The 15924-nt window shown below is 36.8% G+C and overlaps 1 protein-coding gene across 4 annotated transcripts in view; it reads left to right on the plus strand.

The window, feature by feature from the left end:
- Positions 1 to 139: 139 nt before the first annotated feature.
- The window catches only part of abca2 (ATP-binding cassette, sub-family A (ABC1), member 2), a 55115-nt gene continuing 39330 nt past the window's right edge, over positions 140 to 15924 (plus strand). For all 4 annotated transcript variants that reach the window (XM_043239810.1, XM_043239812.1, XM_043239813.1 and 1 more), the window contains exon 1: positions 140 to 759. In XM_043239810.1, coding sequence (XP_043095745.1) covers positions 694 to 759 — 66 coding nt within the window. In that variant the 5' untranslated portion in view covers positions 140 to 693. The remainder of the gene's footprint in view (positions 760 to 15924) is intronic.

Below are 15924 nucleotides of genomic sequence, written 5' to 3' on the forward strand. Positions count from 1 at the left end.
TTGTGGGAACTAATTACTCCGGCTATTTTTTTCTAACAACATACTTTTGAGACCAGTGCCGTGCTGCAGAGGGTGCTGTTCGCTTTCCTCACTCTCAACTCTTTTCAAGGGTAACTCGCTATAACACACACAGTACTCTGATCAAAGATCACAGACTTCGTGCAATCCTCGACAGCCTCAAAATAAAACGTGATCTCGACGAAGTCTGTCCAGCCAGGAGGGATCACCTCGGTCCCAGAAGTAAAGCTAAAGATGGTGAGATTAAAATGTTGCCACATCGATGGAGTTTCTAAAAATAGCCAGGCGTCGCAGAATGATGAGGATTCAGCAGCGCATCAGTAATCCAGCTGAGGCAGCCGCTAGATTGCCATAAAAATCACATCTGATCTACCTGACACATCGGTCGCTCCCTCAATGCGCTCAAGTTACTATAGCAATAAGAAACGTTCGTTCGCTAGGTTTGGCTGAAGCTGGCGGGAGTATCTCCGCCCACTGCTCAATGAGATGCGAATATCTACATCTGCTGCTACCAAAAGAGCATTTTGTTCACAAACCCAACCCTCGTAATTCAGGATGTTTGGCTTTGTCACACGCCGGGGAGGACAAAATGCAGAGGGAGCGGAATCTCAAAACAACAACAACACTGTGATGAATATATTATAATTTGCGACTTCATTCTCCAACTCATCGAAAATGGGATTTCTTCACCAGCTGCACCTTCTTCTGTGGAAAAACGTGACTTTGAAGCGCAGGGGACCGGTAAGAGTGTTTTTGTTTACATGTGTCGCGAGTGTTTTTTTTATTTTAATTTAGGCCTTGATGGGTTTTTGTTTTGAGCAGGCGGGCGTCAGTCAGTCACGTTGAGGTATCGCAAAACATTGAGCCTACGGACAAAAAAAAAACTGTGCCGCTCGGATGGCTTCGGTGGTATAGTTTCAGCACGATTTGGCCTTCTACACGTTTCACAATTTCCACATCCACCTAAACAACCTAAACAACGTGGGCGGAACCGCTTATCTGAAAGGAAGTTGTGCTGACAGTCGATCACCTACTAACAGGTTGTTCAGGAAACTAACAGGTTGTTTCCTGAACAATCTGTTGGTTCGGCTATGACCACACATCTCAAGCGTGTTGAGGTGCAGCTAAACAACCTGTTAGCAGGGTGATGGATTGTTACCAGCTGCTGACGTTGAGAAAAATATACGTTTTTATCTCTAAAGTGTGCATCAGTGTGTTATAGCGCGGCCCCTTTTAACGTTAGAAAGCCTTAAACAAATATGGCATATGCAAAAACTATGGTTTATGACATGTCGTTGGCCTTTAAATGCAAGGAAATGTGATCCTGGTGCTTCAAGGACTCCAGGACTGTACAGCAGTCTTACATCAGATGACACAAGATTATTCTTATCGATACAAAGCACTTCTGTCATTTTTAATTTCACACAGCTAATTTTGGCATGTCTGTAGGAGTAGAGTAACCTTTATTTTTTATCCTTGTGGGAGGGGAATATGCAATGTTGCAGCACCAAAATAGTGAACCTGGGCCCAGTTGCAACAAACCCCCTAAATTTAGAAAACCTTTATGTGAAAATGAAATAGGTTTTATTAAATAGAGCTACACCTGGCCACAGAGTAAACACATTTTCATTATACAGTGAAATCCGAAAGTCTGAAACTACCTTGAAAATGTAGTATTTAATTTTTTTTTTTAATTTGTGGTCTCAGACTATACAGTGTACTGGGAGATATACATTGTGCCTAAATATATATTAACAAAATACAAAATGAGCTAGAATATCGACAACATTAATTTAGATATTACATTTGAATGTAATGTAGCATTAATCTTAAAGCAAACCGGTAACTGTGAGTTTTTGTTATAGAGAGAGCTCTCTAGAAATGTACGTACAGGGCATGCTATTTGTTTTCCATGAATCTGCATGCTATAGCAGCCTTTTACCAGATGACAAATGATTGTTCTTACTGAATGAAAGCGTTTTCTTGTATTTCTTTCACTTTTACCTCAACAGGGCTAATTTTGGTGTGTTTGTAGGAGTAGAGTAATTTTTATTTTTATCCTTGTGGGAGAGAAAAATGCACTGTTGCAGCATCATAATGCTTTTTCTTGGATCGTATGCAACAAATCTCCTAAGTTAAGAAAAACCAAAATGTAATTGATATTTTTACCTACTAGCATCTGGCTGCAGAGCACAAGGAAATTGTGGGATCCAATTCTGAAAGCACCTTAAAATGTGTTATTTTCATTTTCAGATCAAATTTTTTTAATTTTGATTTTTTAAAGATATAAAAAATATAGTAATAATCAGTATATATGTTGTGTATTTTCAATTCTGCTTCAAAGAACTTGACAGAACTGCAGTATGCGCTGAACAGAACCTAATTGTGCATTCGGGTGGATGCAAATATGGTTATCATTAGTTATCTTTATAGTTATCGTTCTTGGTGGGAACAGGCCTTAGAGTAAACTGACTCTTAGCTCAGAGTTTCGGGGAGTGATATATCACTCTAAATATTTATATAAAGCCATGGCAGTTTTTTATTGTATGACGAAATGTAGCAGCATTTTAAGAATGCTTGTAATCCAATCCTTATCTTTATCATATCAGCTTTCTGTTAGAGTGAAACCAAATCTGGTATTGAACAGAAGTGGGCTCTCAAGAGCCCTGTCCTAACACTCAATTAGGAAATAAGCCACACTACTTTGAGCAGCGTTTTGACCTCGAGAAGATACTTAATTACTAAGCATTGTTCCTATCTTTATGAGCCTCGCTGCTCCATTGTTATTTTTAGAAGCAGTAGCATTTTACAATAGCTCACGTTTGCAGCAGACGTCAGGCTCCCTGGAGGTAAGGATCACCCCATTAAGAATAGTAACACTTACGTCACTGGGCCAGTTTGATCACATAGGGCCATTTCAGAGGGAGTTTGAAGGCTTTGTAGATTGATGGGACCCTGGGAAGTGGCTAGTCAGCAAAAGGTTCAGCCCGCTCTGTCCTGTGGATGCTAAATGAATGAGGTCCAGTGAGTTCAGCTCTCCACTGGCTGCCTGCCTTTATTGGTTACTCACTGCTGATATGTCAGTGGTGAATGCTGTCAGCTCTTTGTCAACAGTGTGTGTGTGTGTGTGTGTGTGTGTGGTTTGGTGTTGGAGTGCAGGTGTGTTCAGATGCTTGTCAGAGATAGAGATGCTTTTGCAGATTTGATTATGTAATTCTGATTTGCTAGGTAGTTGATGGAGATGCAGTTGGTGGTTCACAGTTTTGCCCTGATGTTTGCAGACTGATATGCTGAATTGATGGTGAGGACGTAGTTATATTCAAAGCACTGCCACAAAATCCCTCACTGCAGTTAAATGATAGCTTGTTTGTCTCAGCTGTCTGAATCCCATAGAAATTTCTCTATAACCCAGTCACAATATTTGATCAAGCATAAATGGCTCTCAGTCTCCATATTAAATACCTGGCTTTTAAAATTAGCACTAAATGGCCAAATTCTTGAATCGCTAACCTTAGATAAAGTAAAAATTGCATTGACTTTACATGTTCCTTTGCTGCAGTGAATAAAATCCAAAGTTAATTTGCATGTTTTTATCACTGTGTTTTGTTATTTAAACCAGCATGTCTTCCATAAATTTTAGTTTAAACCTGTATTCCAATTTGATGATGGCACAGCGAATGTATGAATGTCTTTTGTGTGTTTTGTAATGTATTTTCATCTGCAAAAAAACTCATGGGAAAACCTTTTATTATAAATTCTGTTCTGAATGTGTAACATTCAAATGTTTATATGAACAGCCAACAATTGTGTTTCAATTAGTCAGCTGTTGGATTGATTCGGATCCCATTTTGAGATCAGCTATGTTTTCATAAATTTTGGTTTGGTCTGTGTTGTGTAATGCCAGTAAGATTTTAAATTGCTGTTACAATTGTAGTTATTATTTGTTATTTTTACATTTACGACTGGGTGCCTGTTTTTTCTTTTTTGACAAAGCAATATCTCTACCTCATGTCCCATCACAAAACAATTCCACATTTCATAGTCTGTGTTATGGATTGTGTTACAGTCCCTGTTTGAAGGTTAGATGAACATTAACCCAAAATTGGTCTTTTAATGCACCGGCTGCCTTTACCTTATGCCAAGTGCAACACAGGCTGACCTACTTCCTGCGAGCTTCAATCCCTGAACAATTGGTTGAAGCAGGGACGGCGAAACTGTCTGCGTATCTATGGAGACAGAGATAGAAAGAGAGAGAGAGAGAGATAGATGGATAAAGCGAGTAAGAGAAAGAGTCAAGACACAGACAGCAGTCTGATAACCGGACAGTCATCAGGAGAGCGAGTTATTGTAATGGCAGCTGTCTGAATTATGCATGCAGACTGTATGTTAATGGAATCACAGAGTGTGTGTTCTGTGAGTTGGTTTTATGTTGTGATCTCACTAGTAGAAATGCAGATACTCGACCATTTCCTCATAAAAATTTCAGTTTGTGTATTTGGGGATGATGGTATTGCCCATTTCTTTCCATTAAGAACAGCTACTAAAGTGCAGTCTAAATATGGGCTCAATTTTTCAATGACATCATAGATTTGCAGATAGGCAACTCCAGAAATATCAACCTGCTCTCATAAAAATCTGTGCACTTTTTGCAAAACAGCTTTTACGTGCCTTACTTCACGTTTTGCTGCAGTTTCAAAAAGAAATGTCCACTGAGTGTTGCTAAAGCACAGGTTCAATCCGTGAACCCTGGCACATTTTTATTACTTTGATATAGGTATGTATTGCGTAGTTCAGAATTTAAATATACATGGACTGTTGGCAAAAGGTAATGCTCTATCATGTTGAAAATATGCCCTACACCAAATCTTAAACCTTATAGTGTTAACAAATGCTACACTGATATAAAAATGCATTTGTTCATGCAACTCGTGCAGATTAGGATATATTAACATTAGCCATCTTAAGAAAATATAACTGTGGCATTTACTTAGTAGCATTCCAGAAACCCCTGTTCCTTTTACATTAGTTGCATTAACATCTTTTCAGCGCTGTGAGAAACAACACGTCAGTTGTCCTCTAGTTTGGCAGACATGTAATCTGAGTTTGGCAAACTATACGGGGTTCCATTTTTGTGATGAAAATTAAATGGGAAGATCCATGAGAAGTATTAAGCGTTCAAAGACTGTTGATTCAGCAAGCAATAAAGTTATGCTGCAGCGAGCCCCTTTTGAGACATAGCCTGCGTTAGTGGAAGACTAATCATATATGCAAGCACAGAATGATTCAATTACTTTAAAAGGAAGTTAATTGAGAAGTAGTATGTTTTTGAGATCCATTGGATTGTAATTAGAAATGACACTGTAGAATGTATTCTAAAAGGGCGATATGGCAGCAGAGTAATTATGGTTCTTGTATGGATATTTTTTGTACTACTTTTAATTCTTTATTTTCTTCTCTATTAATTTCTGCTATTAATTTAGCCCCACTTTCCCACAACTCTGTTCTAATTTTGGTTTGTACGTAATTTTAAAGGATTAGCTTTAAATGAAATTCCTGATAAATTGCAGTTTGGACCTTTGACCCACCATTGAAGCCTGCTATATGGAGAAAATGTTTTTAGTGAAATGTTTTCCACAAAAACCTTAATCATTTTTCGGCTGAAGAAAGACAGACATCTGGATGGCATAAAATTATGAGGAGGTTGACCAGGCCTATAAGATTGAAAAAGGAAACGCAATATATTGGTACTACAAGATTATTTAAAAACATATTAATTTCCATCAGCTAATATTGGATATTTAATAGTGCATGCTGATTTTGCCTATTTTTGTATTTAGATTAATTTGCTGTCACCTAATGCTTCAGTGTAATGCTCAGTGTAAGTATTCTTAAAAATCCTGGTTGTAAATGTATAACATTTTATAATTTTGTTAAAAAAGCAAATTTCAAAATTAATATCCTTTTTTTCAATTGCATTTTTTTTCCATTTAAAAAATCTTGTAAATGGACTTTCTTATGTTCTGCATCTATTGAACCTACAGGAGCAAAGACATTTTCACAGCAATAGAGAAGAGCACAATTTATGCAGAAAATCCAAATCCTACCACATTCCCAAAAACTTTATCATAGTGATTTTGATGACTTCTGAGCACTGATATGTGCAAATTTCTTAGTTATACATTTGCATCGAATGCGATGTTAAATGGTTTGTGTGGGAGTGCGGCAGACCAGTACAGTAAACTGACGTGCACTGTAACATTTACTACAGTAGGATGATTGTGTGACATGAATTCTGTTAACATTTTGTGTGATTATGGGACTTTGTGACTCACTCACCAGTTGCATAAAGAAAAATGCGTCATTAAGGATACCATAGATGTTAATGGACAGTTTACTGTAGATCATAGTGATCTCATCGGTAGAAAACGGTGCTTTGGAGCAGTATTGATGACTATCTGTCTGCTTATGGAATAAGTGGGGCACTGAAAGTTCCCCATGTCCAGTGATGGTTGTCCTGCCAGCCCAGCATAGCTCAGACAGCCTCCTGAATTATTGAGATCTCTTCGTACTCCTGGGAGAAAAGCAGCACTGAAGGAAGATTGGATGAAATAAACATGAGATAAAAGAGCAAAGGAATGAGGGATAGAGCGACAGGAGGAAAGTACTGTAATGGTCAGCCTTTCTGAAGGAGCAAGATTTAGGTAGGAGAAAGTTGATGGATGGCAAAGTCTTTTGTCAGTGCGAGACTCAATGACGTGAGTGCTGGAGCGAGAGAGGACTGTAATGAGGACAGGTAGGGCAGTGTGTTAAATGAGGATCCAGTGAGACAATAGAGGTGTTAGAGAGCGTTTTAGGCAAAGGTGAAAGAGAGATGTGAAGGAGGCATGAGACAAGACAGAAATTAAATGAAGAGGGACAGGAAAGAGGGATTGTGGAGTACAGAACTCGAGAGGCAATGAGTTATTTCGGCAACAAGATCAGCTATAAAACCCTGACCTTTAAAGCCTCTCGTTGTGTGCCTGCTTTAAATGAATGGCAATATGTGTCCGGAGTCAGAGACGGTCCCTCTTAAATGATAATTATTGCAGCAGTTTTCACCTTGTAAAACCAGGCCCAGGCAGGGAGCCATAAATTGGGGCAGATAGAGAGAGAACCGGGTTAGTTTTGGAGTAAGATTTAAGATTTCCACCAAAATAGTTCTGATTCTCAGAACTCAGCGTCTGTTAACTTCATTCAGAACCAGCTTGTATTTCCACTAACTTGAGAGCAGAACGATGACTTAACTGTCACTACATACTGACATTTAATTTTAATGGAGGAAAGGTTAAGTTTTGCATGTTCTAGTTTGTTTGGTCTCAGTCTATCCCCTCTGGCTTGTGATTTCAGTGGTTCAGTGCAGAGGCTTGTAATTGCCTTTTCTAAATTCTAAACATAATGAAGGATTCCATAATCAGAGGGGTCCACTTTGTGTTAATTATGAAGAGAATTAGCATGACTAAACAAGTAGATTTTTAGGTCATCTTCGTTCAACGATTACAGAAAGTTTTAAGGAAGTTTCCTAAGTTTAAATTTTTATTTTATAGACTTTAACCTTACTGTAAGGAGCAGTTAAAGTGATGTTTACTTGTTACAGTAAAAAGAAATAAAATGTAAAAATAAAACGGTAAAAAGAAATATATGACAAGAACTACATGACAATGATATACATTTTGGTAATATTAAGAATTTTGTAGAAAATACAATTACTTCAGATTTACAGAAATTATTTGAAATAACCTTTCAAATTTGTGAAAAGGGATAGTTTTTTTTTTATATACTAAACATACTAAATATTGTCTTCCTCTAAATGTGTTTCCCTTTTAAAGGTTTATGGAAATGTCTGCTGGGTTAAAATACTGTTATTCTGTGTTATCTTGTGTGACAGCTAATCGTCACCCCCCCAAAATTGATGAGGAACACAGTTTCAACAACAATGCAGTCTCAACCCTTTTTCCTTTGCTTCATTTATCTTTTAAAAGCTTCAAAATGCTACTCTCTCACTGTCACCCGTCCCAGTTCCTGGAAAATGAGAGAAATGAATCGAAGCCGTCCATCAAACACCGTCACGAAAGCGTGTTATTGATCTGTTTTTATGCACGTGAGATTTTTATGATGGATAACAAGAGTTTATCTGTGCATGCAGAGTGTGTGTGTGTGTGCGTGCATGTTCTTCCCTTATATGTCTCTTCTTGTAGTCCTACTGTATGAGTCACCTGTTTTGCATTCTTTAAGTGTGGATCTGTTTACTTTTGTTGTGTAAATTTGAGAACGTATTTAGTAAGAAAAATCAACAGACTGCAATTTTCCCTTAACAGTTTAAGATCTAAACTTTGAGACTAAATGAATAAGCCACTTTATTAATTCCTATCTTAATTGTAATTACATTTTTGCTAATATCAAAGAGAAACCGGCATCATTATTCCTTTTACATACCCTGACGTATCCACGATGGGGATTGTGAACTCTGTGACTGCCCTCTCCACTCATTCTCAAGAACACTTGCTCTCAGTTTCTCTTTTCCCACAGCTCAACTGCTCTTTCAACTCTTTTCTTCCTTTCTTCTTCCTGCTCTCACATTCTGTCTCTCTCCTCCTCGCCCTCCTCAGGAGGAATAATAGCGTGTGTTCTTATTGAAATGAGGTGCAATTGCTTTCAGCCTGAGCTAATTTTGTCCTCATGTATAAAGCATTTCATGAAATATTTACCACTTTGATAAACATGAAAAATTCATCTATTATAAATGTTCCTTTTTTACCTTAATTTTGTGATTTGTCGTGCAAAGACCTCTGAGACAATAAGATAATTTCGTCATTACAAGACAGAAATGTGCTGCACAGTCTTGACCAATCAAATGTTTCTCTGATGCTTTAATTATTCACAATATTTATGCATTATAATTTTATAATTTTCTTCTGTTGATAGACCGCAGTGTGACTTATGGTATTATTTCACCAATGTAAAAATGTTTTTAAAAACCTATAATACTACGGTCTTCAAATCCTAGCAGATCTTGTAGGCTTGAAAGTGTTATGGTCTCCTCAGAAGGCCTCTGTTATTGGTCAGTTAGTATTATTTTTTCGCACATCAAAAATGAGCCAATGATTCACGATATTCCTGGCTCATTCACACTCTTCTGGCGACTTAAGTATCCATTTTTTTTTCTTTGCTTTTCTCTGCAGAGGGGTGTTTATGTCCCAAGATGTTCTCCTTTCACAGCCCAGCACTTAGAAATAGGGAGAACAGAGGAAAAGAAGACTGCAGTTTGCCTTTAATCAAGCCAGATGCAAAGTGAACACTGAATGGAATTAGCGCAGGGAGAGAGAGAGAGAAAAGCTGAAGGGAGATTACGGAGTCAGAAAAGAGAGAAATGTTATATGGAGGACAGTCTACTTTAAAGGGTTTGTAACTGATCCTGTCATCTTCGATTCACATTCAGTATCCTGGTTGTAAGATGATACATTTTCTCAGGAGAGTCATTTTGGTGCAGGTGTAATGGGAGCACAATGGTAAAAGCCTAAGAACACCAAGGTTGCATCATCACAAATAAAGTAAAAACAGTAATATTGTGAAATTTTATTAGACTTTAACTGTATTCTGTTTTAATATACTTTAAAATGTAATTGAATCCTGTGATGGCTAAACTGAATTTTCAGCATCAATACTCCAGTCTTAAGTAACATGATCCATCAGACATCCTTTTAATACGATGATTTGTTTCTCAAGATTTATTGTAAATATCATTGTTGAAAACAGTTTTGCTTTTTGATATTTTCGCAGAAACTGCAATACTTCGGTCAGGATGCTTAGATAAATAGATAAATAGAAAGAGCTATACAACACTTTATGCAGCTTTATACAGCAGCTTTATGATTATATAGTGTAGTTCTTCATCAGGAATTTGGCGATATAAACATGCTGAAGTTGAAGAATGAAGCTGAACTCTTCTTTACTCTAAAGCACATGGTAGGTTCATATTGAGAGGTTCATTGTCAACGGTTTCTCAAATGAGAAAATAAGCAGGACTTTTTTCTTCCGAAACCGACTGTAGTGCTCTATTCTGGTATTCCAGGTCACTTGTATTTCATATGCCACCATTCGAATAAATGATGCTGCATAAAGTGAGATACTCCTCTAATTAGGCTTACCTTTCTGTGGCATGAGGTCTAATTTGTGCCTATGACAGCTGCTGTCTTCGCTCTTGTATCCTTCATGCGCTTACAGAGTGGGAAACAGCCTTGAGGGACTAATGTGTCAACAGCACAGAGGTTATAAACACAAACCGGAACAATGCGGTTGACTTCCCATGGGCAAAGAATGATAGTTAGATCTGTCTTCTGCTGTCAGCAGCCTACAGAGATGTCCTGAACATTGTTAATTTTTCGATGAGGTCATTCTACTGAGGGTTTAGGATGTAAGGAATATATCCTACTTGGAGCAATACAGAATAAGAACTGAGTTTCAACAAAGTATTGTTAAGAAGCTGTCTTTACTTTTGCCTTTGACCTTTATGTGTTTCGAAATGGAAGTAATATATGGTGAATCGCTCTCACGTCCAAATCCCTGTTCTCATTGTGAGTGAATCCCATAAAGACAGATCGTAAGATTGCGCTCATTATTACAGTACAGCCTACGCTCTGTGAGGCGTAGAGCCGTTAGCATAAAAATGCTAACTACTCCATTTACTGAAGGGAAAGACATTTTCAAAACTCTTCCGTCCTCCAAAAGACTGCTATTCTGCACGAGGCGATCTTAAATTCTGCCTGATAGAGGGATTATCTTCCTCCCTCGGTGGAGTTGAAGGATGGAGAAAGGGAAGGAATGTGATTAAGGACAACGAGAGACCGAAGCGGTCTACAATCTCAAGAATGCCGTGTGGGAGAGACTAGGACAGGCTTTTGTTTTATACAGAAATGAGGCCTTGAATTGGAGAAGGAGAAAGAAAAGAACTGAGAATTGCTTGTATAGAAAAATTGTGACAGAATAAGGATGAGGAAACGAAAGAGATCTGTGGTGGAGAGATGGGCAGAGATTCCACTGACATTCTCCCTTAACAGTATTGGAGGTGTTACATTGAAACTGTAGCAAAGTACTGAAATAAAAAGTAGTTTAACAGAACTAAGTTAAAGTTATTTAAAGGGATGGTCTTGTCATTTGTGGTCTTCACTAACCTGAATGCACAAAGGAACATAATGTTTGGTCAGTTTAAGTTACCCTTGACTTTTATTGTATGGAAATCACATTCATACACATTGGTATTTGTGGTTTATGGGGACCCTCCATAGGTGTGATGGTTTTTATACTGTACAAACTGTATGTGCTATTGCCCTACACCAACTCTATTCCTTACAGGAAAATTAGTTTTTTTAGAAATCTAAAAATGCACACTTTTTGGTATGTTTGTTTGTTTTTTGTAAGCTTTTGAATTATGGGGACATTGGCAGTGTCCTTTAAACCACCTTTAAATTATAATACCTCTGCAATACCCATGTCATTAAACAAATTTGTGTCCCATAAATACCAACACACACACACACACACACAAAACCGTGTGAAATCTCTTAAAATATCTGTTTTTGTGATGAAGTTTTGGTACAGCACGAGGGAGCAAAAATTGTGGCTGAACTGAACTGTAAAGAATGCAGTGTGGGGATTGGGAGCAACTAGAATGAATCAGTGAATTGGCTTTTTAAACTGGTTTATTGAAATGAACAGTCCCAATGAACCAGTTTGCTGAAATGAGTTGGATTTCCCAGAGTGTGTTAAATTATTGCCTCAGCTCGTTTTGGCAACATACAATGTGATGTAATGACCAGCAATGCAGCATTTGTGTCTCACTATACTGTTGCTTCTTAGAGAAATGACTTGTTTCTGACATAAGCTATTGTAAACAGTCGAGTAATGTTCACACTAATGAAAAATGTAGCTATGTTAGAAATATAATTGCTGACAAACCCGCTTTTGTTTATTTCCAATTACAAAGCAGTAGAACCCTTTTTTTGGTTCCTTCCTTTTAAAATATCTTTTTCAAAAACAGGCTGTTTTTTTAGATTTAAATATTTACAGTTTTGAATAATTAAAGTCATGTTTTACGCGGTCTAATTTCCCGTTCAGTGGTTTTTGTATCTTGAAGTCGTGCATGTAGGTGGCCGGCTTTGATTTGTCGGTATGAGTTTATTTCGAGTTTTTTTTTTAAGTGCACAGTCTCTGGACCGAGACATTTTATTTTTTTTAATGCCCACAAATAATAGCATAATATCATAATGTTTAAGAGGTGTATTTGAGTTATTTTCTATATGAATTCCATAAGTAATACATGCTTAAATACTGTAGCTTTTAAATAGTAGTGTTTTTCTGCCTTCTATTATTTAACTGTTCTTTTCTCGTTTACGTCACTGACCACTATGTGTTTTTCTCCGTCTTGTTTGCTTTCTTCCGTTATTTTCATTAGCTAAATTTGATTGCAGTACAGTCAACAAAGAAAGCTGAGAAAGTGTGGAGTGGTTTCAGCAGATGAGTGTGTTTGGGTTAGGAGGTTGATTCTCAGTCGGGTCTGCAGTAGATTACAGCTGCTGTGTCATTCGTGGGCTCCAGGCCTTGAACTCCGGTAAGCGTTACATGTCTATTCATCTCCTGGCCGTGCATAATTCATGATGGGATTGACATGCTGTCCTTCGCCCCTTATTCCTCTCTCTCTTAAAGAAAGTGGCACGGTCAGGTTCTTTTTCTTTATACAATATGCCCACTGGAGTTTCATGAATGGTTGCCTGATTTTTTTTTTTCATTCTCTTTTTAAAAAATATGTGCCTTCAAGTCAAGTTAAGTGTTATTTTATGTGCTATATTTTATTACAACGCATAGTTTCAAAGCAGCTTCACACTAATAAACCATAAATAGTAGTATTAATGTTGAAAGTTCTTCAATTATGAAAAGAATTTCAGATGTAAAGCAACTTTTTTTTTTTAAACAATAGCATCATTTACAAACGGTTCAGTTCAGTGTTTAAGTTCAAAAACAGTGTGAATCATTTATGAAGCACACACAGCTCAACTATAAAGCAGCTCTGCGGTAATAGATAATAGTCTGTATGTACAGTATGTTCATCTTCAAGTCAGTTCAGCGTTGATTCAGTTTAATAGTGCAAAGTACATCAAATTATGCAAAATATAATCATACAAGATTAATTCAGCTAAAAGCAGCTCAACAGAATATAATAATGTTATTAATCAGTCCGAGTCAGTTCACTGTTGATTCAATTCAGTTCAATGACGGTGTTGATGGTGCAGAGATAATAATTGCAAAAATAATTAGATTCAGCTATAAAATAACTTTTAAAAAAACAATTTTCAATGATCCAGCCAATGTATTTTTTTTTTCCCCAGAAAATGGTTAGGTCATGTCTTTATTTATAAAATAAAAGAAAAAAGATGGTAAAGCTCAAGAAAACAATTTTTATGGACAGAATTTTGTCTATTAAAAGTGATTTTATTAGTTATGTCTGATCTTTCCTATCCTTGTCTAAATATATAGCTACATATTACTGGGTGAATATGCATATCCCTCCAGACAAGACAAACAGGAAGTTTGCCTACAACATTCATATTTCTATTCAGTCTATTACTGTACGTCTTCATTGAACAGTTATTCGTATTATGGTGTATTATCTTGATTTATGGTCATGCTGATAGACGGAAAGCTGTTATAAAGCTGGTCAACAAGTATAAAAGACACCACCTACCACTGACCTGTACTTAAACCCCTCTCTCTCTCTCTTTCTCTCTCTCTCTCTCTCTCTCTCTCTCTCTCTCTCTCTCTCTCTCTCTCTCTCTCTGTCTCTGTCTGTCTCCTCCTTCTTAAATCATGTTGACTCCCACTCAGTTTAATTCACATGCACAGTGATCCCACAGAAAGGGAAGGCCACATACAATTTTAAACACATGCATGTAAATGTCTGGTCTCATTCCACCTTTTTTCTGACTCCTGTTTTCAGAAGCTTTTTATAGTTAATGGGTTCATCTGTAATGACTCTCTCCTCAGTCATTACACTGAGATGAATTAGCAACTGAAAGAACACAGAGGTTAATTAACCTTTAAATTAGGTGAGCAGTTTTCTGTAATGCTGCCATCTGTGTAACTGGCCTCAAGACACAGGGCCAGTGCATTTTCACATATACAGTGTGTGAATCTAATATATTTAATGTTTTATTTGTACATTTTATTTCCAGTCTTCCGTAAGATTTAAAGTTTTGTTAAATTTAATCAATTCTAAGTGGGTCTGTCAAAATCAGTAGTTACTACAGAAACTGTTCCAGCTCAATAAGGACAGGAGAAGCACAGTCCTGCCTTTGTGAGTAACAGAAACAGGATCTCTGAATAGAGCCTAACATCGTAGTAGATGAAGAACACAGTCTTTTGAGAGTGATACCTTAAGCTTTGTTGTGTGATAGGTGAGCAGGATCACAGGGTCAAGATGACTGACCTTGAGAAAAACCACTCAATGCATACTCACTCACCCAGTGTCTGTGGTAAATGGTAATATTAAAATTGTATATATTTTTTTTCTAAATAAATCAATAAAATTTGTCAAATGTATTTATATAGCGATACTCAAATGCAAGTAAATACATTGAATGTATGTGGATAAAGTTAACATATTTATAGATTCAAAAAGCTGGATGATATAGTTACATTTTTATTTTTATAAATTAATTAAATATCAACAAAAACTAAAACCAGTCATTTAAATGCTACAAAGCAAATTACACATCACATTATGTACAGTATGAAAAATGGATTTGGCAATGATTACATTTACCAGTATTATTAAAGCATTTTTATAGGTTAAGCAAATGTCATGTGAAGGTAATCTGAATGTAAAAAGTAGTAGAAATTAGCAAATTAAAAAAAAAACATTATCAGCTAAATGATATGGCCATGCATTCCAAGTGGATATTATTTTATTTGACATTTTCACACTTTCACACTGCTTTAAAATATTTAATTGGCTAGTTGTTATGAGAGCTATAGGTAGGGTGATAACATCAGTCTATTGAGGGTAAAAGCCTCAGGACATTTTAGGAGAGATTTATTGGAGACATTTGTATATTAAGCATAATCCTTTAAAACCATTAATTCCAAGGATTTGTAGCTGGCATACAAATGAAAAATCCACTCAATCCCACACATAAAATGTATAAAGTGTTTTTTTAATCTTTATCCAGTAATCACAAACAAATGGAAAAATCATGTAAATTCATTGGTGCAAAGGTTGGGTGTGTCAGAGAGAGAGTTTTGCAAACGAGATGCCTTGTGAAATGCACAGAGCTTATTGTTAGCAATTAAAAAATATAAAAAATAAGTTACATGAGCAAGAAGTTAGAACCATTTCAGCCTTAGAGCTTTTCTTAATGCACTTGTTAATCACTTTAGAATGTGCTGTTGTTTTGAGGTTTGAACAAATCCACCAATATTTATTCAGCTTGCTTTTGTTGGCAAAATGGGTTTCATTTTCAGATAAACTTTAATGATCTGCTCTCAGCACTTGAAATATTATATCCGTATATCATCTAGTTGAGTTGTTCGTATGAAAATGAATTATTGCATGTTGTATCGATGTCCCTTGTCCTTTGTTGTTGCCTGGGTTGGAATTGTTTTTGTATAACCTGATGGGATGGAAATGCAGCAATGTCCCGGTGAGTCTCTAGAGAAATATGTCTATAGCCTGGAGCTGCTGGGTATTAACGGAGGGGAAGATGGGTAATCAATCCAGTGTGAATGACCACAAATCCATTCTTCAAGCCCCGGTTGCCTGGAGTGAGAGGCTAGAGTCGAGGAACGAGTGACTGCATTACACCTTTTAGATGAGACACA

This window comes from Puntigrus tetrazona, chromosome 5 (genome assembly GCF_018831695.1).
Source record: "Puntigrus tetrazona isolate hp1 chromosome 5, ASM1883169v1, whole genome shotgun sequence".
Taxonomy (NCBI): domain Eukaryota; kingdom Metazoa; phylum Chordata; class Actinopteri; order Cypriniformes; family Cyprinidae; genus Puntigrus; species Puntigrus tetrazona.